This window comes from Camelina sativa, chromosome 11, assembly GCF_000633955.1.
Source record: "Camelina sativa cultivar DH55 chromosome 11, Cs, whole genome shotgun sequence".
NCBI classification, from domain to species: domain Eukaryota; kingdom Viridiplantae; phylum Streptophyta; class Magnoliopsida; order Brassicales; family Brassicaceae; genus Camelina; species Camelina sativa.
Window position 1 is genome coordinate 1,206,948 of NC_025695.1, and position 23,547 is coordinate 1,230,494.

General features: G+C 36.0%; 3 protein-coding genes and 1 long non-coding RNA gene across 5 annotated transcripts; 3 read left to right on the top strand and 1 right to left on the bottom strand.

The window, feature by feature from the left end:
• LOC104720968 lies at nucleotides 4,530–5,074 on the top strand. The gene is made up of 2 exons (XR_756882.2): nucleotides 4,530–4,745; nucleotides 4,844–5,074. It is a non-coding gene; the product is annotated as an uncharacterized LOC104720968 (long non-coding RNA).
• LOC104720969 lies at nucleotides 8,666–11,214 on the top strand. Its single transcript, XM_010438869.2, has 2 exons — nucleotides 8,666–9,232; nucleotides 9,318–11,214. Exons 1-2 carry the CDS (start codon nucleotides 8,843–8,845, stop codon nucleotides 11,085–11,087), a joined length of 2,160 nt encoding a protein of 719 aa, XP_010437171.1. The 5' UTR covers nucleotides 8,666–8,842; the 3' UTR covers nucleotides 11,088–11,214.
• On the bottom strand, nucleotides 12,164–14,094 carry LOC104720970 (protein RMD5 homolog A-like). Its single transcript, XM_010438870.2, has 2 exons — nucleotides 13,988–14,094; nucleotides 12,164–13,554 (listed from the first exon to the last, which is right to left on the bottom strand). Exon 2 carries the CDS (start codon nucleotides 13,512–13,514, stop codon nucleotides 12,357–12,359), a length of 1,158 nt encoding a protein of 385 aa, XP_010437172.1. The 5' UTR covers nucleotides 13,515–13,554; nucleotides 13,988–14,094; the 3' UTR covers nucleotides 12,164–12,356.
• On the top strand, nucleotides 17,273–21,017 carry LOC104720971 (phosphoenolpyruvate carboxykinase [ATP]-like). 2 transcript variants are annotated; one of them, XM_010438871.2, is made up of 13 exons: nucleotides 17,273–17,408; nucleotides 17,512–17,808; nucleotides 18,107–18,303; nucleotides 18,388–18,541; nucleotides 18,638–18,722; nucleotides 18,809–18,909; nucleotides 18,996–19,294; nucleotides 19,443–19,616; nucleotides 19,694–19,759; nucleotides 19,844–20,022; nucleotides 20,108–20,277; nucleotides 20,367–20,535; nucleotides 20,646–21,017. In XM_010438871.2, the coding sequence occupies exons 2-13, from the start codon at nucleotides 17,528–17,530 to the stop codon at nucleotides 20,787–20,789; spliced, it is 2,019 nt and encodes a 672-aa protein (XP_010437173.1). In that variant the 5' UTR covers nucleotides 17,273–17,408; nucleotides 17,512–17,527; the 3' UTR covers nucleotides 20,790–21,017. The 2 variants fall into 2 exon arrangements, with proteins under 2 accessions (XP_010437173.1, XP_010437174.1); XM_010438872.2 differs by having other exon boundaries at nucleotides 20,367–20,500.

Sequence of the window (23,547 nt, forward strand, 5' to 3'; positions counted from 1 at the left end):
TTTGAGCGCCTCTTCACTGTCCTTGCAACTACTGTGTTAGAAGGTGATATTGTGATGTTGTTTTGTTCTTCTTCTTGGCTCTGAAGATGAGTATTTGGACTTGTTCTAGTTGCTGAGATTGTGAGTACTGACTACTTGAGTCCCCAGCTTGAGATTGCTCTGTTGAGAATTCTGATTAGTTGTGGGGCAATTCAATAAGAAACTGTTGCTGTTGATGGTAGTAGTAAAGAGTAATACCATAGGTTGTTGTTGCAAAAGGGTCCCTACTCTGCAAGTTCTCTTCTTTTGGCAATGTCATCTGCAATTCAAGTGTTTAAGAACAGTAAAATAATAAGCCATTTAGTTTAGAGGAAATTAATAAGAGTAGAAAAGAGACAAATCATACAAACACCAAATATGTATAATACAAAGGAGCAAGGCAGAGCACAGTGTTCGATAAACAGAACCATCGGTGTAATAATTTTCAAATACATGAGTCATCAAGTCATCAAAGTTTTGCTCTGGACTTTTATCTGAGAAATAATGGAAACTTGTAAACAAAAAAAAAACAAAAAAGAAAAAAAGAAACTTTGATGAAACCCTAAGTCTAGAAATATATGAATAGTCTCTCGCGTCTTTACTCTTTTGTCTAATCATGTTTTAGTATCAATCTGATCATCAATCATTATCATCATCACAAACCAGAGAAATCAAGCACATGCTCTGTTTTTCTTTTAAGCATTCTCTTCTTCGATTCCTTCTTCCTCTGCTTCTTTTAAGCATTCTCTTCTTCGATTCCTTCTTCCTCTGCTTCTCTTTTGTGCCGTTGCTCTTCATCGTCTTTGAAAATGTTGTGTTGAATGAAGTTTTATAAGGTTTAGAACATGTGGTGAAATCTCTATTAAGTGGCTGTAATGGATGAGACATGGATACAGAGATACATCATAGATGTCATAATGGTGGTGCAACAGTTCAGAAAAAGAGAATTGACGGAACTAACACAGGAGATGAAGTAGAACAGACACAATGATTAAGTAGAGCAGAGCTTAAGTAGTACTTGGTGATCGTACTGACACAGTGATTAACACAAAGCAGAAAAGATAAGGTGTTGAATCAAGAACCTTGCAGTTAGATATATCAGAGGATGTATCAAACGTCTGAAGTAGTTCTTGTACTAGTCCGACGTTAAAACAGGAAGTAGTACAAGAAGCTGAATTGAAGAGTTTGAGTACAGAAGCTTAAGGCCGACTTGGACAAGTCAAGTGGCGGTTGTTGAGCTGGATGAACATCTTGAATGGAAGATTCAAGATGGGATCATGGAGAGAAACTTTCCTATTTGTTGTATAATAGGAAAATTGTCAATCCTAGGGGTTGTACAATTGTTAATCTCCCAATTCCTATTTGTTGTATAATAGGAAAGTTGCTAACCCTAGGGGTTGGGCAATTGATAGAAATACCGAGAAGGCGCTTCATGAAGACTTGCGCGCTTCAAGGTAGTTTCGAGAGATGCACACAAGATGTGTGGTGTTGCCCCATCAACAAGATAGAGAGATCTTTTGATGGTATTCATCTAGAAAAGAATGATAGGCATAGTAGTGTTTGTATCATATGCAGTTGTAATTGCTATCTTGTTCTAGTGAATTTGTTCTGGACTAGATCCCGGGAATGTAGGAAAAACCAAACCCCGTTAACAAAGTTTGTGTGCTATTTACTTTATGCTCATACAAACACAAAGTAGATCCTAACTATACTTAGCCACAAATATGCGTTTTCAATTGGTATCAAAGCGGTGCTCGATAGAGATTTGTTCTTGTTTCGGGTATGATCCTGGATTTGTGGCGAGGGTAGAATGAGCAGTGAGATCGGGTTTATTCACATGTTATGTGAAAGTTGAAGAAACAAGATAAGGTGTGTTAGGGATTTGTTAAAAGTTGACGATATATCGATTTCACGCGGAGATTCAGAATCACCTACAGAAAATAACTTCGTGTGCTGTCAAGAGAAGGGGTTTGAACGAAGAAGTTCCCGTAGAGGATATATGAATCATGGGATAATATTTAATTTTTGAGTGAGCCTTAAGAAGAAAAGGCAATTGAACAACGATCTCAGCGTAAAAATCTTGCTACGACAAGAGAGGCATAAGAACTAAGAAGTGTTGAATTCATCAGAAAGTTCAGAAATGTGATATTCATCCTAGGAAAAGAAGCGGTCGAGGAAGCAAGAAGAATCCTCGTATTGGGTTTGGTTTGACAACTTTTGCTAGGGGATGAGTCCATTAGTATAATTGAACAACTTTTGCTACAACGTCGACGGAGATGAGTCAGATGACCAAAGAGCACGCACGATTGTGAAGGTGGATGGATCTGCGTGTGTCTACGTTTGCCCGTGGCAGTGGTGGAGATTAGTGATCCATGTTCAAAGCCAACCAACAACTTTCCCAGCCCATTAAAAATCAAGGTCAGTTTCTTTCACTCTCTTTTAAAAAAAAAAAGAAAATTAATAAGTTTTTAAATTTTAATAAATTTTAACTCTCCTTAGGGTGGCACTTTACAAAATCTGGTAAATATACGGTTAAGTCAGGGTATGAAACGGCACGTCTGGGTATTCCTAACACTTTCCAGGCTCTTGGGTGTGTTACCCCTCTTCTTGCTCGGGTTTGGCGGGTTCACTGTCCACCAAAAATTAAACATTTCATGTGGCAAGTGTTAACGGGTAGTATTTCGGTGTCTGTTAATTTGAGACGACGGGACATAGATTGTGATGTCGGATGCATGAGGTGTGGGGCGGATGTGGAGACTGTTAATCATCCTATTTTTGTGTGTCTGCCAGCCCGTCAGGCATGGGCTTTGGCCAATGTACCTGTGGGGTCCCAACACTTTCCGACGGAATCTATTTATGCTAATGTGGATCATTTTTGGGTTCTACGAATCCGGGTTCCCAAATAGAGGTTTTCCCTTGGCTAATGTGGTATATCTGGAAAGCGCAGAATGCCTGTGTGTTTGAGAATCAGACAGAACGCCCGGATGACATTGTGCGAGTAGCGCAAGGGGAAGCGTCCTCTTGGCTCTAAGCACAGGTGGAAGACGAGGGTGAGGAGGCTATCCCCTCCTCTGTAGTTCCTACCTCTCGGTTACAAGGGGGTAGTTATCCCCTTTCACTGGTTTACTCCGGTTATCAATGCTTTGTAGATGGCTCTTGGAAAGAGATTGATGCTTTTGCATGTGCAGGATGGTTTTGTACTTCTATGCAAGGATCGTCACCTTTTCTAGGCGCTACCAATTATCGGCGTAGTCTATCCCTGTTACATGCAGAAGTGGAAGCTTTCAGCTGGGCGATGCGGTGTATGATTGGCCACGACTTTCGAGATGTGGTTTTCTTTACGGACAGCTTGGATCTGGTGAAGATGGTGTCTTCCCCTCATGACTGGCCGGCCTTTGCAACATATTTGGATGGAATCAAAACGGATTGAAAGGAGTTTTCTTCTTTTTCTTTATGTCATATTCCTCGTAATGCAAATGTTAAAGCGGATTTTTTCGTACGCCAAGCGCGCTTATCTCCGCATCATGTTTTGTTTGTAAACAATTTTTCTTCCAATCGGCTCTTTTGAGCTAATTTTTTTGTTAACAAAAAAAATAAATAAAATAAATAAATTTTAACTTATTTCTTGCTGATTTTCAAAGTTTTAGTTTTATTTTTTATTTTAATTTTTTTACAGGTTTTAATAATAGAAATTTGGATAATAAATTTACAATACGACATAAGAACTAATCTAATTTTAAATCATATCATTTAGTTTAGTTAATTGATCATTGTAAATTTCATAAATTCAACTTGTTTTTGTATTGTTACGTAGATTTTGGTTTCTAATTTTTTATTAAAAAATATATTTTGATTTTAAAATTTTTTTTCATTTCAAAAAGTCTTGTTTTAATCTTTTTTTTTGTTTTAAAATTTTTACGACTTTAAATAATACAAAATTATTAATTTAATGTGTTATACCAACAAGGCTACAACGGACTTTAATTCGTACGATTTTAAATAATACATTAATGTATTTATTTTGTCAACTTGGATTTAACATGTATCGGTCCTAACCATCATATGCTTATGTCTCCCGAAACCTTTTCTTAACCTTACTTAAGGTATGTCTTTTGGTAAATTTGTATTTAAATATATACATACAAAATAGTCTCCATACATTCATCATTACTCATTACAAATCATTCTCTCAACTTCAGCATACCGACAGCAAATAAATTTATAATATTAACTTTAATTCGTACGTATAACATATACATTCTTATCTGCCCTGGGCAAACGGTTCAAACTGAAAGAACCGAACCGAAAGAACCGTTTTTTTCGGTTTCGGTTCATGCCCAGTTATTAGATGAGAACCGATCGGCGAAATTATAATTGTAGTTCGGTTTACGGTTCGGTTCGGTTCGGTTCGGTTCGGCGGACCATACCGATCGGTTTTCTCGGTTTATAGAGACACCATATAAAAGGACAAAAACCCTAAATCGACTTTTGTTCCTAGTTTTTTTTGTCTTACGATAGAGTTATCTTCTTCTCTAATTCTTCTTTCTCCTTCGCCTTCTTCTCCTTTCTTCATATATTTTCTTCACTTCTTCTTCATCACGTCTTTCTATCATCTTCTCCTCCGCCGCAACATCATTTCTCACTCGACATCGATCCATGGTCTGCGTTTTTCACTGGATTCCCCTTTACCAGCCTTCTTATCATCTAACTTACCACTAGATTTACTGGTGAGTCTTCAGATCTAATCTGTTTTCACTTTTTTTCTTTCCTATTTTCTCAGTTTAAAATGATAGATTTGTATTGCATGTGAATTTGATGATGGTAGGAGAAAGATCGTTGGCTCATATTTCTTTACGGGGAAGACTACAATTGTCACCATCGCCATTCCCGATCTCATCGCTTGGAAGAGAGTAGCGGCGGCGAGTGTCCATAGCCCTAATTTTTTTAGTGGACTTGGGTCTGTAATTTTATTTGGACCTGGGTTTGTATTGGGTTCGGCCCATTAGCTATTGGTTTTGTAACTGTAAAAGCTGTTAAATTGAGCCTTTTATCTTTATCTTGGTCTAATTCGGTTCGAATTAATTCGGTTTAGTTCGGAATTGATTTTTTACCCTATAACCGAAACGAAAAACCGAACCGAACCGAACCGAAATTTTATTCGGTTTAGTTTGGCAGAATTTTAGAAATCCGAACAAACCGAAAAACTGAATAAACCGAACCTCCAGGGCTATTTTATATGGATGATTATATATGGTTACTGGTTAGGTCAACATATGGTGATTATGATGTTCACCAAATTTTTAACTTATATATTAACCGTGAAAGTTTTAGAATGAGCATGTAAACTTTAAGTTTAAGCTAAATGGTTTGGTCCACAAGGTGATGAACTCTCTATCCTCACTTTTCATGTGTCAACTAAAAAATTCAAGTAAGAGTTTTCGAGATAAAATACGATTATCAGATATTTTTATTAGCCAACAAAAATTACATTTTAAAACACAAAATGTCCAAGTAAATTAGGGCAAACATGTCCCCCGGTGGGCTCTTTGCTTGGTTACATGTGTAGTGTTTAATTATGGCTAACCCTACAACAATAAATAAATTACGCATTGGGATATGATATATGTATATAATTTGTTATGATATGTATGTATTAAGTATTAGATCTTGCTTGATCCTAGTAGTAAGATTCACGAATTTAAAGTCTCTTTTTGAAAAAATTCAATAGTTCGATGATTGTTTTGCTCAAATCCACAAATTAAATACTTGATGACCATTATCTGATTTTTTTTAATACCACGCGACTCAATCTTGGTCTCTACATAATGGTTCACAAAATCTCATTAATAACTGAAAAATCTAAAATCAGCTCTTAATTAATTTATAAGATGATGGTTAATTGGTTATGACTGATCACACAAACAAATCAACCAAATCGTTGTGGTCTTGTTTTCTTTGTTTAGTCAAGGCTGATATAATTAATATATTCTAAATTAAAACACCATAAAATTCGATCCAAGTATTTTGGTTAATTGATGATCATATAAACGAAATTTATAAAAGTAAATATAAGAATTGGTCAACGGTAATCGGAGAAATCATATTATATACTTGTTGTTTCTCTATAATTGAGACACTATACATGAAGCAGTCTAAGTAATGTGAACACTTGATATAGCATGCAATCCTTTTCAGGTTTCGAATTAAGAGTGATAAAACGATCATTAAGTACAGTAATGAAAGAAACTGGTCCAGGTAGAAGGTTTCGTCGATAGGTGGAGTCGTCTCCATAATCCCATATTTAGTATCTTGGACCCTTCTCAAGTTCTCATGCATGTCACGTGCCGCATTGCTTCCACTTGTTTTATTTCTTTTACAAATCGAAGTACACTGTTAATTAGGATCGAAGTTTTTTTAGATATAATCAAGCCCGACCAAAAGAATGGATTAGGCCGATATTTTTGGCATCAAGTTATTTCAGGAACATTAGTGTTTAAGTGGTCCATTATGTTATATTCAACAGCAGGTTAAATTATTTTCAAAGTATGGTGGGTCTTGATAAAATCTGAATGAGTAAATCTTACACTCAACCACACCACATGAGACGCGATAATTAAGATTTTAATAAAACTATGTATATGTGTGAAATTTTAGGTGGCTACTCTTTTCATAGAGTCCGATCTCAATTCTTGACCAAGATAACAAATAAGTGACCTCGATGCCTTTAGCTTAGATTTTTCGTATTTTATTCTATTTTTATTTTATAAATAAAACGAGTGCCAACGATTAAACACAAATGACTGAATGAGTACACTTCTCGAGAATGACCTACGATTTGGTTTTATGTGAGATGGTGTCGTATAGTGAATTTAGTATAGAGGACCTTAATTAAGCTAACTAAGAGTTGATAAAGTTAATTTATAAACATGTCTGCGTACTGCCCACTGGTGCGGCTCGCCTAGACGCCTTCGATTTGTTGATCTCAACTAATATGTTAAAAATTTATTTATTGTAATAAGATGGGTTATTGTAATAAACTAATTATCATAATTTACCTCGTCTATTATTATTCCATGAGATTTATCCTTTTGTCGAATGTGATTATTCCCTAATTTTTTAAAAAGATTGATAATGAAAATAGTTGTTGGAACTTGTAGCTGTGATAAAATAACTATACGTGTCGTTGTGAATTCAATTATTATATGTTTCCACTAATTTTAATTCAAGTTTTTTGGACGGTGTTGTGCTGGTTCATTGTCTCTTGATACCAACATATAAGTCTAATATTCAAACACTTTGAATAAAATTACCTACAACAAATGAAACTATATATACAGTTACATAAAATGGTTCATGTTAAGTAATTTGGTGTTTTATTTTAATCATTATAATCACGTAAACAGACCTGCTCTCCTATATACAAATTACCAGTATCCATATAGTAATTGTAGTTAATAAGCTCTAAAACATAAACAAAACTATATATTATACGCGTAAATTGTCACTTCTTCGTAACACAGTTTTGTAGTATATATGTTTTCGGTGCGGCACATGGAAGAGCAGAAAGAAACAACCAAAATCTTCTGAAACATGGGGAATGTGCGAAGTTAATTGTACACTTACAATAATTAGAATACTAAGATAAAAATTTAGTCCTAAGTCGTCTTAACAGTCGTATGTCAGTATCTTTTTGTTATGTCCTAAATTGTTTAGATACCTCCAAACCCTCATATATATATTTTAACCACATTATTCAACTCGTCAAGATAATATAATATTAGTGATATTTTTGGCAAATATAAAGATTGATCTTATTTATTAAAAGAAAAATAATAATATGATTAATCTTGGTAGAGGTGCTTTAAACCAGAGCTGTTTGAATGAAAACTTTGACATAATAGAGACGACAACATATACACGTGAAGCATCCAAACACACATATATGTGTGAATCAGTGCATGCCATGTACGTTCAAAAGCTGTGATATAAAAACATGTGTAAGAAAGAGAGGGAGATAAAGCGAATGAGAAGCATTAAATAAAAAAGAGAAGCATAGAGATAAAAATGGACCGACTCAGCACACCTAAAAGAATTGAAGCAGAGTAGTCAGTAGTGTATGTACTACATACATACTCAGTAATAGGGGCTGCTGCTAGCTGTTTTTGTTTGGGCGTCTCTCTGAATAAAGAGATCATCTTCTTCTCCATTCACTTTTGTTCATTTATTATGTTTCCTTATCTTTTTAACTAACCACATTCAATTTCAACCATATATAAAAAAAGATTTTCACCTATGTATTTTGACTGCGTGATAAAATTAATTACATCTACTATCTAAAATCTCATGTTCAATAACAATAATAAATAGTATGACTGTATCAAGCTACACCAATGATTCGGAGCTTGAGTTAATTAAAGGCAAAAAAAAAAAAAAAATTACTCCATTCGTAGACTCGTAGGATGATCTACTCGATTCAGTCTATAGACCAAAAGCCAAACAATTTTACAGCTATTTTAGATGTTATTTTTTATTTTTGGTCTAATTTTTATTTTTTCTTCAGAAAAAAAAAAAAAAATCTTGATAATCCCAATAATCAATCTTCACAATGACAACTTTAATTGTGAAATAAACAAAAAGGAGTCCACTTTTTAATTTAATAAAAACTCAAAACCCCACCATTTTCTCCTGCTTCTTCTTTATCATTCTCCCCACCCCAATCTCTATAGTGTCTTCTTTACATTAAAATCTCAAAAACTTTTTCGTTTCCTTCTCTCAGAAAACAAATTTTGTTGTACTCATCACTACAAAGAAGAAGAAGAAGAAGATGATCAACGGTTTGAAAAGAACGTTTTGGAGCTCCATACATAAAAAGAAAGATGATGAAGGTTCACTTAATCGGCAAAAAACATCAACTTCAAGATTCGGGTTTTTCTCTAACCCGTCTACCCCAAGGTCCGATACCCGTCCCGATTTAGTAACCTCTCCTTCTAGCCTTCGTTGGTCTGCTACAGCCGGTGTCACTACTACTCCTTCTTCACCGTCTCTTCCCGCTAGTCCCAAGCTTCTATGCAGAACTTCCGGTGACGTTACTCCTACTAGAAACAGAAGCCCTCTCTCTCTTCTCAGCGTATCTTCTTCTTATTCTTCTACACCTTCCTCACCTAAATCTCCGGCGAGCTTCTCTCTCCTCAAATCTAAACTCTGTTTCACCAAAGTACGAATCCAAAAATGAGATTTTTATTTATTTTGAAACTCAAAAGTTAACATTTTTACGTTTGCTTGTGTTATTAATGAAACAGAGCAGTAGCATAAGCAGCAAATGTGGGATTTGCTTACAAACAGCTAAAGCAGGAAGAGGAACTGCGATTTTCACGGCGGAGTGTTCTCACACGTTTCATTTCCCTTGCGTAGCTTCACGCACCGGTGATCGGAATCTACTCTCCGACTGCCCTGTTTGTGGTACCTCCTGGAGAGATACCTCACTTCTCCCTCCTCTGTTTCTCTCTTCCCCTCTCCACGAGCTCAACACTACTGCTACTACTCACAAATCCCCGAAATCAGGATCCGAATCCGACTCCAGGATCCGAGAATCAAAACCCACCACCAACAAGTCCTTACGAGTCTACAACGACGACGAGCCTCTGGTTTCGTCTCCAATCTCTCGTACCGGTGGTTTCAACACCATACCGGAATCAGACGAGAACGAAGACGACGACGACGAAGATAACGGAGAATTCAAAGGGTTTTACGTTAACACGCCGTCACCGTTAACGACGAAGACGGATTCCGTTAATGGACACGTGGACGTTAAGCTGTCTTCAGAAGCTGCAGTTGTGGCGGCTGGGAGAGGTTACGAGACTTACTCTGTTCTGATGAAAATCAAATCTCCGACGTTACCGACGACGGCGCGTAGATCTCCGGTGGATTTAGTAACGGTGTTAGACGTCAGCGGAGGGAGGATAGAGACGGTGAAGCGAGCGATGAGGCTCGTGATCTCGTCTCTACGGGAAACGGATCGTTTGTCGATGGTCTCGTTCTCGTCGAGCTCGAAACGACTGTCTCCGTTGCGGAGAATGACGGCTAACGGGAGGAGATTAGCTAGAAGAATCGTCGACGAAATCTCCGGCGACGGCGACGGGATGAGCGTTAACGATGCGGTTAAGAAAGCGGCTAAAGTGATCGAAGATCGCCGGCAGAAAAATCTCTTCACCACCATCTTCGTGTTAACGGACCGTAAAGCCCACCATCAGGCCCAATTAGCCCAGCAAGATTTTGTGAAGTCCACGCGTTTCTCTCACTTGGAAATCCCGACGCACACTCTGTGGCTCGTCGCGTGTAATCATGATGACGTGTTTGCTAAACGGATTAAGAGTCTGTTGAGTTTGTCTGTTCAGGATCTTACTTTAAACCTCGGATTAGTTTCCGGGTCGGGTCAAGGAGAGGTGACTTCAGTTTATTCACTAACGGGTCGACCTGTTTGGCTTGGATCCGGGTTGATTCGGTTGGGTGACATGTACTGCGATGAAGAAAGACAAGTGTTGGTAGAACTCAAATCTCATCCGTCTAGTAGTAGTAGGTCACAGAGAATCATGACCGTCCGATCTCGCCACGTCGATCCTACGACTCGGGAGATCAAAAACTGTGAAGATCGAGTGCTTACGATACCACGTCCCATCGCCGTCAGATCATCGTCTAACTCGAACATCGCAAGACTACGAAATCTCCACGTCAGCACACGAGCCTTAGCCGAGTCACGGCGGCTGATCGAAGTCAATGATCACTCCGGGGCTGAGCGGATGCTGACGTCAGCAAGAACCTTGTTGGTGCAATACGGTTTGAGCTCGAGTGAGGCGAGCTTACGTGGTTTGGAAGCTGAGCTGGCAGAATTGAACCGATTGAGAGGTAGACACGTGGCGGTGAAGAGTCCAGAGCCGGTGGTTCAGAAGAGTGAGCCGCTTACGCCGACGTCAGCGTGGAGAGCGGCTGAGAGATTGGCTAAAGTGGCGATCATGAGGAAGCATATGAATAGAGTTAGTGACCTCCATGGATTCGAAAATGCTAGATTTTAGTTTCTTTCTGTTTATGTAGTTTTGCTGTTTCTACCCTTTTTTTCTTCTTCTTTTTTTTACTTAAGTTTTGTAATGGTGTGATACAAAGAAAAAATACAAAGGTATATGATAAATGAAAATTTTATGGAAATTAAATTTCCATTTCTTTTGAGTATTATGGAAATCAGTTTTGTATGTACAACTCTGTAGTAGGGTCAATTTTTAGAAAAAGTGGTAGGTGCTAGCTCTCCATTATAGTTTCCAAAATATAAAAATAAATTAATTTAACTTGCCAATAATAACTCTAATTTTTTTTGTTACGGCGGAAATGGGATTTGCTTTTGTCTCATGTACTTTGTACATTGAATAAAAAACTCATGATGATTGTTCATTTTCTCTTTTATTGCTACTTTTTTGTGCCTCTGTTATGTTCCCCATTATATAATTTCACAATTATGTTCCCCATTAACAACTCTAGTCAATTGGTCAAAGTGAAGTGGAAATATTTAGATTAGTGCTCCATTGTTTTTGGTACGTTTAATCTGGATATGTGCTCTCTCCACTAAAACCCAATAAAGAATGATATACATTTGAACTATATTCCTAATAGCTCCCCGTCCCCTTCAGCCTCAGGCACATATTCTAAAAACTGGAAGCTGAGATAATTAAACTCCAATTTGTAAAATGTCGAAGGCTCTCTAATACGTACAGCTGAAGAAGTACTAAAGTCCTGCAAATCGAAAGAGGCAAATACGGAGGATGCAATGCCAGTAAATATAATTGTTTTGATAAATACTACTTATTTTATAACCGACTAATAATAAATTAAATATAAAATTACAATCAATAATTTTTTTAAAAAATAGTAAAAAACAAATTGGTGTGATGATGATGTGTAAATTAGAAGAGACCCTGTTTCTGTGATTTGTTTGATGTAGGCTTTTATCTATTATTGGATGTGATTCCAGTTACAAAATATACTTTGGACATATGTGTAGTAAACGTGATCAAAGTGTATAATAACAAAACTTCTAAACTAGTTTTGCAATTTAAAAGAATTTCTATATTCAGAAAGTTTTAACAAACAAACAGCAACACAAAAAAAATAAAACACATTCTTATGGGATGTCCAATCATCTAAAACCTCCCCATCTTTGTACACAAAAGCCCCCATCTTTAAAAAAAACTTGCTGAAAAGAAACATAACAAAAGGTTACATTTTGACACCGATTCAGAACTTTGGTTCCTGTTTTACCGGTCATACATTTTTTACCCCCCGAGCTTTTCGTATTAAAAGTGCAACTGCCTGCACCTTGAGATGTCGACATCAGTCGGGCAATAAGGACACTTGAAAGAAGACTTAGAGCCATTCTTTGACATTTTGTTGATCGTCTGCTTGCAAAGCACATGTCCACAAGACATCATCATTGGAGGATTCTCATCACTTGACTGTTCCTTAGATACTGGACAGACAAACACCGAATGGAACTGAAACTCCTCTGACAGTTGTGCATCTACAGGAAGTTGTTCCATGTTTTGCCAATCAAGCTTCTTGTTCGCCATCACGTTCATGTATTTCAATAGTACTGGTAACGTTTGTGTACCCGCTGCTAAAGTTATACTCACCGCGCTTTCAGATGATTCACCTACTAGGTTGCAGTACTGCCGTGTCAGCTCTTTGACTGCGTTGTTCCATAGAGCTGGGGAGAGAAACTCGGAGTAGGGTGACTTATCGAGTTTCCTGTTCCATAAAAGAGAACACATGAGCTTCTGGATCTCAGGTAGGCAGCTATCAGCAAATGTGGCGATATGTTTTCTCGCGTAGTTGATAGCTTCTTTGGAGTTTTTCCCTTGTGCTATCTCCAAAAAGTGTAGACTATGTAGCTTCATCTCGAGATCAGACCTTGCCTGCTTTAGCTTGTCCGAGTTTAAAAATGCCCAGTTAAGAGCTGGTTCAAGATCTCGTCTCTTCATAGCTTCTAATATCTGATACATTTCCACAAAAGATTGTCTTGTGGAACATTCGTCGCCAGTTTCAGCAACGAAACAGTCACCGATGTCGAACATCCCTTGACGGTAGAAAAAGTTGGCGATGATCTGGTTTACGATGTGAGAATCGAACTCTGCGTTGTTTCTGTAAGCCTTTGATATGTCTGGATTCAGTTGCTTCTCGAGAACCTTGGGGTACTTGGTGAGAGCCACGTGTAGTTCTTTCTCAGCAGCTTCAAGTTGAGTGATTGGAGAAATCTCCACAAACACTCTCTTCACATCAGAGATAATAGATCTATGATCAAGCACAGTATCATCAGACGGTGTCTCCTTTATTACACTCAGGGCCTTGTCGATTTCTTGAGACAGCAAGTGAACAATCTCATTGGTTTTGCTATAAGAGAGTTTCTGCTTGGTGGCAACACGATCAAACGCATCCTTAATGCTCTTTAGCTCCATTATCAGATAATCAAATCACTCGAAATAAGAATAAACAAACCTGAGAGACATTGGTGAAATCCTCAAAGTCAATACCTCAGTATCAACCAAAAATAGACACTTTCTTATATAAATGAATGTGAGTAAGCAAAGCATCAAAGACTACAGATCTCAAAAGTTTCTAAAAGTGATTCAAAATCAAACCAATACATTAAAAGATCGATCAAATCTTAAGAATCCATAACTTCAAAAAACAGAGGATCCAAAGTTACGTTTTTTTATTTATGTATTCAACTCAATTGAAGGAAGGAAGAATCATACCAAAGAGTTACGATTGATTCTAGAATAAACAGATCAGACAAAAACAAATTCCATAAATCAAAGATCTTGAGCAGTTTTCAATCTATCAAAGACAGAACAAAAACGAAATCCAGAAAATGAAACAAAGACTATTATTATTATTACAATACACAAACAAAACAAGTGAATCGTACCTGAAATCAAGAGAGAGGTAAAGAAGAAGATGAAGTAGGTGAATCAAATTAAAACACGAACCGATGAACAAAAGAGGAAAAAAAAAAAAAAAACAGATTTCGTGATTTTCTTGTCTTTTTTTTTTTTTTTGGGTTCTTTATTTTCTTACTTTCTTCCTTCTCATCACACACACTCTTTCAGAGATTATTATTATCCTTACCAATCACGGAGAAACCATCACGTGTTAATTGTGAAAGAACTAATCTCAGCCGTTGGATTGGTAAAAATGTTGTGTGGAGTTTACTACAGACGATTTCCAGCTCTTTGTGATATTTGGGGTCTTCTGAACTTAAAGCCCATTATCTACTTTAAAGGCCCAATTATAGTCAAAACTGAGATCCAATGCTTTGGTTTACAAATAAGTCCAAAAGCTGATGGACCAACATAATAATAATTTACAAAAACGTCCAATTCAAATGATAATTGCAACTTTCGTGATAGGGACTTGAAATTCGTATTTAATAACCGATTGGTTTTGAATTTTCGTTTAGTTTATAAATATCGCTATTAACACTTATTAAAAGTGTGTATAGTAATGTTTTATCAAACCATTTAAATAGCAAAGTAGTATGTAGGAACCACAAAACTTTTCATATAATTTAGAAATCTAACATGGAAAAAATTTGTGTTAAAATCTATATAATTAGACAAAATTAGAAAATCATATACTATTCTTTTGCTATTATCAAATCATATATTTTGATATATATATATATATATATATATATGTGTATATATATATATACACACGCAGACTCTATATAAACTCGCGTGATTGTTTTTTTTATATATACTAAAGTAGGAGCAACCCGCACATAAACGAATAGTGCGTTTCAATTATGACGTCAGTAGAAAACTATCTTTGTGAAGTGAACTGTGAAAATTGAGATATCCGAGAAAAGAAAAAGAGAGAAGAGTGAATCGGCCTCCCCCACAAAGAGACAAAATTGGAATCTGTAATGGGAATGTAACTACGTACGCAATTAATAAGAGTAAGAACCAATGAACTTTCAAAAAGTAAATTTCGAAGTACACTCCCTTGCACATGTTTAATATACAGTGTTGGCTTCCATTTTTAAGAAGAGATAGTGTTTTGTTTTAAAATGGTTTATCCGATAGAAATCGTATGATCTTAATATCTAAAAAATGGTTGAAACGATGATATGATTTATTCGTGGTCAGAGAAATTAGTATTTATACTACTAAGAAAAAACGATAGAGAGATTGTTTTGGTTAGTTAATAAACACAAATTAATTCATCTTTTTGGAATTTGGGTCATTGATGTGAACATCTATCAGTCACGGCCTAGACCGACAACCCAAAAATATATTGACATTGTCATGAAATTTTCATGGGTACTCTCTCCCGTGAGTGGTGATCTCTCTCCATCGCGATAATATATGTGCCAACGTAAAGACTTTTTTCTCCNAAAAAAAAAAAAAAACTCTTATTCCAAAATAAGCTAAACTTCAACGAAAGACTTTAATTTTTGCTTCTTTGATTTTTCGAAACTCTTAAACCAATCATAATTAAAGTCAATCAGCCGATAGGGTCCGGACTTTTAAAGTTAGATAAAATTAATTTTCAGTTTATATAGGGCTAATATTGTCAATTGCTTGTTAATTAAAAAATATTATTATAAAAAAGGACAGAATACTAAAAAATTCGAATTTTGATCTAAAATATAACACTCAGATTTAAACCCAAAAAAATGAGTCCGGTGAATTTATAAGATATACATACATGTTTGAATGAGTTGTAATAAACACATCTTTAATTTGTGATCAAATTGCAAATCCCGTGAGACTTTGTGCATGATGGATTGATATAGTACGTGGTGCTTTATGACTTGTGCACCTTCTTAATCATATCAAGATTTTGAACCGTAGATTCTTGCCTCAGTTTTCTTTTTATAATTATTGTTACACACTTACACGTTAGTTTTGTTATTGTTGTCTTCATTATCCTGCACCCATGCTTGCATGCAAATTGCAGAGTCTCTGATAAAATTATTCTCCCTCGCTTTTGCGCTCAGAAAGCTGGTCACTTGTATCCATCTAATTATTGATAAACCAATTACAAAAATCAAGTGATGAACATAAACAATTAATTCTGAAACAACACGTGAAGAAGGTACGTACTTGTAATTGTGTGAATATATATAACAATCATCATGTTCATGTTCGTAACGTTCCATTGTTGTAATTTCCTGATTCATACAGTAATATGGTGGGTTGTGTGTAGTACTTGATTATTAGTAGTATAAATTAGTATACGTACGTGTCTGTGGGTATGATATATATGTTCAACTTCCTTCCTTGCGTGTCCTCTCACGAATCCACTTGCTTTGAGATGCGTGCCCATCTCCTAAAATAAAATCGGAGCTCTATGTCTATCTTTTTCGATATGCCTAAACGATCAAACGCATTTCAAAAAAAAAAAACTCCTTCACAAGTGGTACATACACATCTTCCATAAATGTTAAAACTGTTTTGATCAGCAAATTTTTTTTCAATAATAAACACATAGTAACAATTAGTAAAAGGAAAAGTAAATTTGTAATAAAGTTTGATCACCGAACAAAAGTAAATTTGTAGTAAAGTTTGATCACCGTCAAACATCTTGATTTATATGGCACTTGCGAAAATGATTTTACCATTATGCAACTCACCGGTACATGATTGAGACGTCGATGGTCAAAATCGTAAAAATCATTTACCATTTTGCAAACTCACCGATATCAAGTTGAATATAAAAAAACGCAAGTTGGCTCACACTACACACTTGATTTCTTTCGTTTATTTTTCTTAAGAATTTATTTCCCATCTGAACTAATTTATATAATTTAATTAATTTGCTTTAATACTAGTTAAAAAAAGTCAAATCTTATCCTTGATTTCTCAAAATTAAAAGTTGAATTTCATACCATAGCCGTACGTAGCCGAGCTATCGAGTTTTTCAAACAAACAAAAAAAAAACACAGAAATATGTTCTTACAAAAATACAAAAATTTACAAAATAAATTATTTTACATTATCGTGTGGGGACATATCTTAAATGGTATAGTCATCTTTTATCAGACCTGCGGTTATGATGTTAATAGAGAAAAAAATACATAAAAAAAAGTGAGGTTCCTCCTAGGAAAGATAGATATAGATCTTAACCATGGTTAAAGCTCTCCGGTTAAATACTAACCATGGTTTAAAAAATCTCTAACCTTTAAAAACCCCACGAACTCTGCCTTCTTCTCTTCACATTCTTCGCATCGTTTTTGTTTTGTATCATCAGGCATCCCTTTAAATGATCTTCTCCTCCGATCATTAATCTCTTTCTCAGTCTTCTTGTTTCTTGATCTCTCTCTCTCTCTCTCTCTCTGTCCGGTAAATATTAAGCGTCGTCGATGATTTCAATATCTCTAGTGAAATGATCACGATGAACTTTGCGTATAACTCTGTTTTCGTGTTGTGGTGGTAATAATTACAGGAAACGGTGAAAAAAGATGTCAGGCGGTAACGGAAATGCTACAAACGGTGACGGAGGATTTAGTTTCCCGAAAGGACCAGTGATGCCGAAGATAACGACCGGAGCAGCAAAGAGAGGTAACGGAGGAGTATGCCATGACGATAGTGGTCCGACGGTGAATGTATCGACCATTGATGAGCTTCATTCGTTACAAAAGAAACGTTCTGCTCCTACCACACCGATCAACCAAGGAGGCGCCGCCGCTTTCGCCGCTGTTTCCGAGGAGGAGCGCCAGAAGATTCAGCTTCAATCTATCAGGTTCCATATAACATAACATCATCATTCACATACATAGTATAAGATTATTTCACACGTAATATAGAAATATATATGTCTGCTACAAGTTTTAGTAATTTAGCTAAGTATATATTAAATATTTCAAACGTGACATACACTAAACTTGGGAAATTATGAATTACACTTTCTTTCTTCCTTTAATTCTGCAATATCATTAATTTTTTGGACAAATTAATAATTTAAATGGACATAACACGTGGAATAAAATGACACGTGGAAAATAATATAATAATGTTGGGATGTGATTAAACAAAAACAGTGCATCGTTAGCGTCGTTAACGAGAGAGTCAGGACCAAAGGTGGTGAGAGGAGATCCGGCGGAGAAGAAGGCCGACGGTTCAACTACTCCGGCGTACGCTCACGGCCAACATCATTCTATTTTCTCTCCGGCTACTGGTGCCGTTAGTGATAGCTCCTTGAAGTTTACACACGTCCTCTACAACCTTTCCCCTGCAGGTGATTTTGTTTTTTAATAAAAAAAAACCCAAACTTGATTAGATTGGTTTCTGATTTGTTGTTGTTGTTGTTTTTGGTTTGTAGAGCTTTACGAGCAAGCGATCAAGTATGAGAAAGGTTCGTTTATCACTTCTAATGGAGCTTTGGCGACGCTTTCTGGTGCTAAGACTGGTCGTGCTCCAAGGGATAAGCGTGTTGTTAGAGATGCTACTACTGAGGATGAGCTTTGGTGGGGAAAGTGAGTATTCCTTATCTCGATTTCGATTGTTTCTGGGGTTTATTATATACTATGTTTTAATTTGTTTACTGATTTGGTTTTTGATTTTTGTATTAGGGGTTCGCCGAACATTGAGATGGATGAGCATACGTTCATGGTGAACAGAGAAAGAGCTGTTGATTACTTGAACTCCTTGGATAAGGTATAAATTTGAAAACTTTAGTCAGTGTACAACTTGGATCTAAGTTACAATATGAATTTGATGTTTTTGTTTTGGTTTTATTTTAGGTCTTTGTAAATGATCAGTACTTGAACTGGGATCCGGAGAACAGAATCAAAGTTAGGATTGTCTCAGCTAGAGCTTACCATTCACTGTTTATGCACAACATGTAAGTAAAAAAGTGTCCTTGTATATCACAATTATTGTACCAAATTAGCCAACAAAATTGGTAACTTGTTGAGTGTGGGCTGGCAGGTGTATTCGACCAACTCAGGAGGAGCTTGAGAGCTTTGGTACTCCGGACTTTACTATATACAATGCTGGACAGTTTCCGTGTAACCGTTACACTCATTACATGACTTCGTCTACTAGCGTGGACCTTAATCTGGCTAGGAGGGAAATGGTTATTCTTGGCACTCAGTATGCCGGGGAAATGAAGAAGGGTCTTTTCAGTGTTATGCATTACCTTATGCCTAAGCGTCGGATTCTCTCCCTTCATTCTGGTTGCAACATGGGAAAAGATGGAGATGTTGCTCTCTTCTTTGGACTTTCAGGTATAGTAAATTAGTTATCTGATTATGTTATAACCAAAACCCATCTTTTGATACGACATGAACTGACTAGAAAAACTGCTTGCCTCTTTGTTGTGAATTGAGATTGATGACTTTTTTATTATGTGTTTTCTATATATGTTGAGTTTAGGTACCGGAAAGACGACGTTGTCTACGGATCACAACAGGTATCTGATTGGAGATGATGAGCATTGCTGGACTGAGACTGGTGTTTCGAACATTGAGGGTGGATGCTATGCTAAATGTGTTGATCTTTCGAGGGAGAAGGAGCCTGATATCTGGAACGCCATCAAGTTTGGAACAGGTAGAAAGATGAATTTTCTTGAGAGAAAAGAAGTCAAAGCAGTTGATATTAACTTTAAGGTTTTCATTGCGTTGCAGTTTTGGAAAATGTTGTGTTTGATGAGCACACGAGAGAAGTGGATTACACTGATAAATCTGTTACAGGTAAAAAAGAATTGTTATTTCTTTTGGTCTCTCTTCTTCCCTACCATAAACAGAATGTTCATAGTCCGTTCTCCTTGGTTGCAGAGAACACACGTGCTGCGTACCCGATTGAGTTCATTCCGAATGCGAAAATACCTTGTGTTGGTCCACACCCGAAAAATGTGATACTTCTGGCTTGTGATGCCTTTGGTGTTCTCCCACCAGTGAGCAAGCTGAATCTGGCACAAACCATGTACCACTTTATCAGTGGCTACACTGCTCTGGTATGAACCAAAGAAAAGTCTCTATTTTTCCTTTGGATTAGTCTTTATAGAAACCTTAAAGCAAAGTTGTGCAACATATATATAGGTTGCTGGCACAGAGGACGGCATTAAGGAGCCAACAGCAACATTCTCAGCTTGTTTTGGTGCAGCTTTCATAATGTTGCATCCAACAAAGTATGCAGCTATGTTAGCTGAGAAGATGAAGTCACAAGGTGCTACTGCTTGGCTCGTGAACACTGGTTGGTCTGGTGGCAGGTATAGAAACCGAGACATAATACAAAACTGCCTGGTTGCGCGTGTTTGTAGGATATAAAACATGACCTGTTTACGTTTTCTTTTTGCAGCTATGGTGTTGGAAACAGAATCAAGCTGGCATACACTAGGAAGATCATTGATGCAATCCATTCGGGAAGCCTGTTGAAGGCAAACTACAAGAAAACCGAAATCTTTGGATTTGAAATCCCAACTGAGATCGAAGGTATACCATCAGACATCTTGGACCCTATCAACGCCGTAAGTTTCTGCAAATCTCTAATATTCAATAGTAATGGTCAAGTAAGTGATGATGTCATGATGATGAACCATACATATTTGTTGATTTTGGGATTTATGAAAAAATGCAGTGGTCGGATAAGAAGGCACACAAGGAAACATTGGTGAAACTGGGAGGTCTGTTCAAGAAGAACTTCGAGGTTTTTGCTAACCATAAGATGGGTGTGGATGGTAAGCTCACTGAGGAGATTCTCGCCGCTGGTCCCATCTTCTAGAAATCGAAAAGAACGAGAAAACTATTGTTATGAAGAATAAATGAAACTTGTGTTTTTGTTGTGTCAAAGAGAATAGAAAATTTGATATGAAGTGGTCTTGAAAAAAAAGAAATTTCAAATTGTGGTGGAGATATATGAATATAATTTACCATAATATATATGTAATTTGATTACCCTGTTATGTATTATCTATCATCATTTATTATGTTAATTCTCCAAGTAATAAAAGAAAAACGGACATCAAAACTCGCAAGAAATCATCGGTCTTTGAACATGGATCACTAATTTCCACCAGCGTCACGGGCAAACATAGACACCCGCAGATCCATCCACCTTCACAATTTTGCGTCTTTTTGGTCATCCGACTCATCTCCATCTTCACAATCTTGTTGTTTACTATAACTCATTAAATTTACTATTATTTATTATACAATTTACTATTATTTAAAATCACGAAAATTTTAAAGCAAGAAAAATTGATTTTAAAAGAAGAGCTTTTAAAATGATTTTTTTTTTTAAATCCATGAAAGAATATATTTTAAAAGATATTAGAAACTTAAATGCAAAATCTACCCAACAATGCAAAAACAAGTTGAATTTATGAAATCTCTAACGATCAACTGACTAGGTCAAATGACAGGATTCAAAATCCGGTTAGTTCTCACATTATATTGTAAATTTATTATTCAAGTTTCTACTATTAAAACAGTAAAAAGGTTTTTTTTTTTTAAAAAAAAAATAAAACAAAAACTTTGAAAATCAGCAAGAAAAAAAGTTAAAAGGCTTTTAAAATTTAAAAACTTATTAATTTTCTAAATTAAAAAAAGAGAGAAAGAAACTGACCTTGATTTTAATAGGCTGGGAAAGTTGTTGTTGGGCTTTGAACATGGATCGCTAGTCTCCACCACCGGGCAAACGTAGACACTCGCAGATCCATCCATCTTCACAATCTTGTTGTTGGTATAACTCATTACATTCATTATACAATTTACTATTATTTAAGCAAGAAAATTTAATTTAAAAGAAGACTTTTTTTTTAAATGAAAAAAACTTAAATATATATATATATATATATATATTTTTTTTTAAAAAAAATTAGAAACTTCAATGCAAAATCTACAATATAAATTTATATTGTAAATTTCTACATTATATTGTTTATATTGTTTACATTATATCTACAATATAAATTTATATTGGTTAGTTTCCACATTATATTGTAAATTTATTATTCAAGTTTCTACTATTAAAACAGTAAAAAAGATTTTTTCAAAAAAATTAAAACAAAAACTTTAAAAATCAGCAAGAAAAAAAGTTAAAGGTTTTTAAAATTTTTAAAACTTATTAATTTTCTAAATTGAAAAAGAGAGAGAGAAACTGACCTTGCTTTTAATGGGCCGGGAGAGTTGTTGTTGGGCTTTGAACATGGATCGCTAAACCGTCATGGGCAAACGTAGACACTCGCAGATCCACCCACCTTCACAATCAATCGTGCGTCTGTTTAGTCTCATCTCCGTCGACGATGTAGGACGCACCTCCTCAGTATATTCTTCATAGACTTTCTTAGACACCACAGACGTCACGACGAACCGAAGAAGAAGAGATCGCTGGTAATTATGATCCCGTTCGACGTGATCGTAGACGACGATTTCTCGTTGGCGAAGAAGAGAGATTTTGTAAACGAAGGGATCATCGGTTCTTGTTAGCGAAGAAAGAGCAAAACGGCACACAACTCACAAGAGAATAATAAAGCGTTGGAGCCAAAGACGAAAGAGAAGCAGAGGAAGAAGGAATCAAAGAAGAAGAGAATGCTTGAAAAAAAACAGAGCATGTGATTGATTTCTCTGGTTTGGTGATCAGGTGTTACTAAAAACACGATCAGAAAAATAGAAGAGACGCGAGTGACTAATCCATATATTTATAGACTTAGGGTTTCATCAAAGTTTCCTTTTTTAATATAATTTACTTATTAATTGTTTTGACCGTTTGGGTTTCAAAGTTTCCTTTTTTTTTTTTTTTTACTGTCTTTGGTTTTTAAGTTTCCATGATTTCTCACTTCCGTTTGGGGAAAAAAATTCCAGAGCAAAACTTAAGTCATCTATCTACTACTACAGTCTACAAAAATAAAAAATAAATGCGTTATGATTTGATGACTCATGTATCTGGCAATTATCAAACCCTTAAATCTGTTTATCGAACATTGTGCTCTGCATAGCTCCTTTGTATTAGACTTGGTGGATGTATGATTTGTCTCTTCTCTACTGTTATTCTAGAGAGGCCCAAGGTTCAAGATAAGAACCAAAGTCACCCTCTTTGATGAACAAGATCCAAAAGACTACACTAACCTTCTTTTCATAAAGCTTCTTCTTACACAAGTCACGTAACCAATATCAAAACTCTGCATATCTGGTTTTCAAATATCCTTTGCTTATATCCACGGACTCAGATTACTCGGAATACAGAGCAAAGATGTTGAATTTAAAACCCTAATTTTGTAGGTTTTCCTAAAGCAGATCGATTTATTTTTGACATTGCTTGTTGTGTATCTTTAACCATGTTTTTATTATGTTAATGAATTACACCTATTTGAATTAACATCTTTTGACAATTGTAGGCACGCACTTGCTATGACAAATTGACAAGTTATCTTCCAGGAAAGAAGATGCTAAGCGGAATCTCACTACTGTTGCCCCAACCTCATAGTCACTAAGTTGTATTGTCTGGTTTTGTTTTGTCTTATTAATCTGACTCTGTTTTT

Coding starts and splice junctions, on each gene's coding strand:
- LOC104720969 (XM_010438869.2), top strand. CDS start 8,843: ATGATCAACGGTTTGAAAAGAACGTTTTGGAGCTCCATACATAAAAAG. Junction 9,233..9,317: donor CTAAACTCTGTTTCACCAAA/GTACGAATCCAA, acceptor TTAATGAAACAG/AGCAGTAGCATAAGCAGCAA.
- LOC104720970 (XM_010438870.2), bottom strand. CDS start 13,514: ATGGAGCTAAAGAGCATTAAGGATGCGTTTGATCGTGTTGCCACCAAG.
- LOC104720971 (XM_010438871.2), top strand. CDS start 17,528: ATGTCAGGCGGTAACGGAAATGCTACAAACGGTGACGGAGGATTTAGT. Junction 18,304..18,387: donor CTACAACCTTTCCCCTGCAG/GTGATTTTGTTT, acceptor TTTGGTTTGTAG/AGCTTTACGAGCAAGCGATC. Junction 18,542..18,637: donor GATGAGCTTTGGTGGGGAAA/GTGAGTATTCCT, acceptor TTTTTGTATTAG/GGGTTCGCCGAACATTGAGA.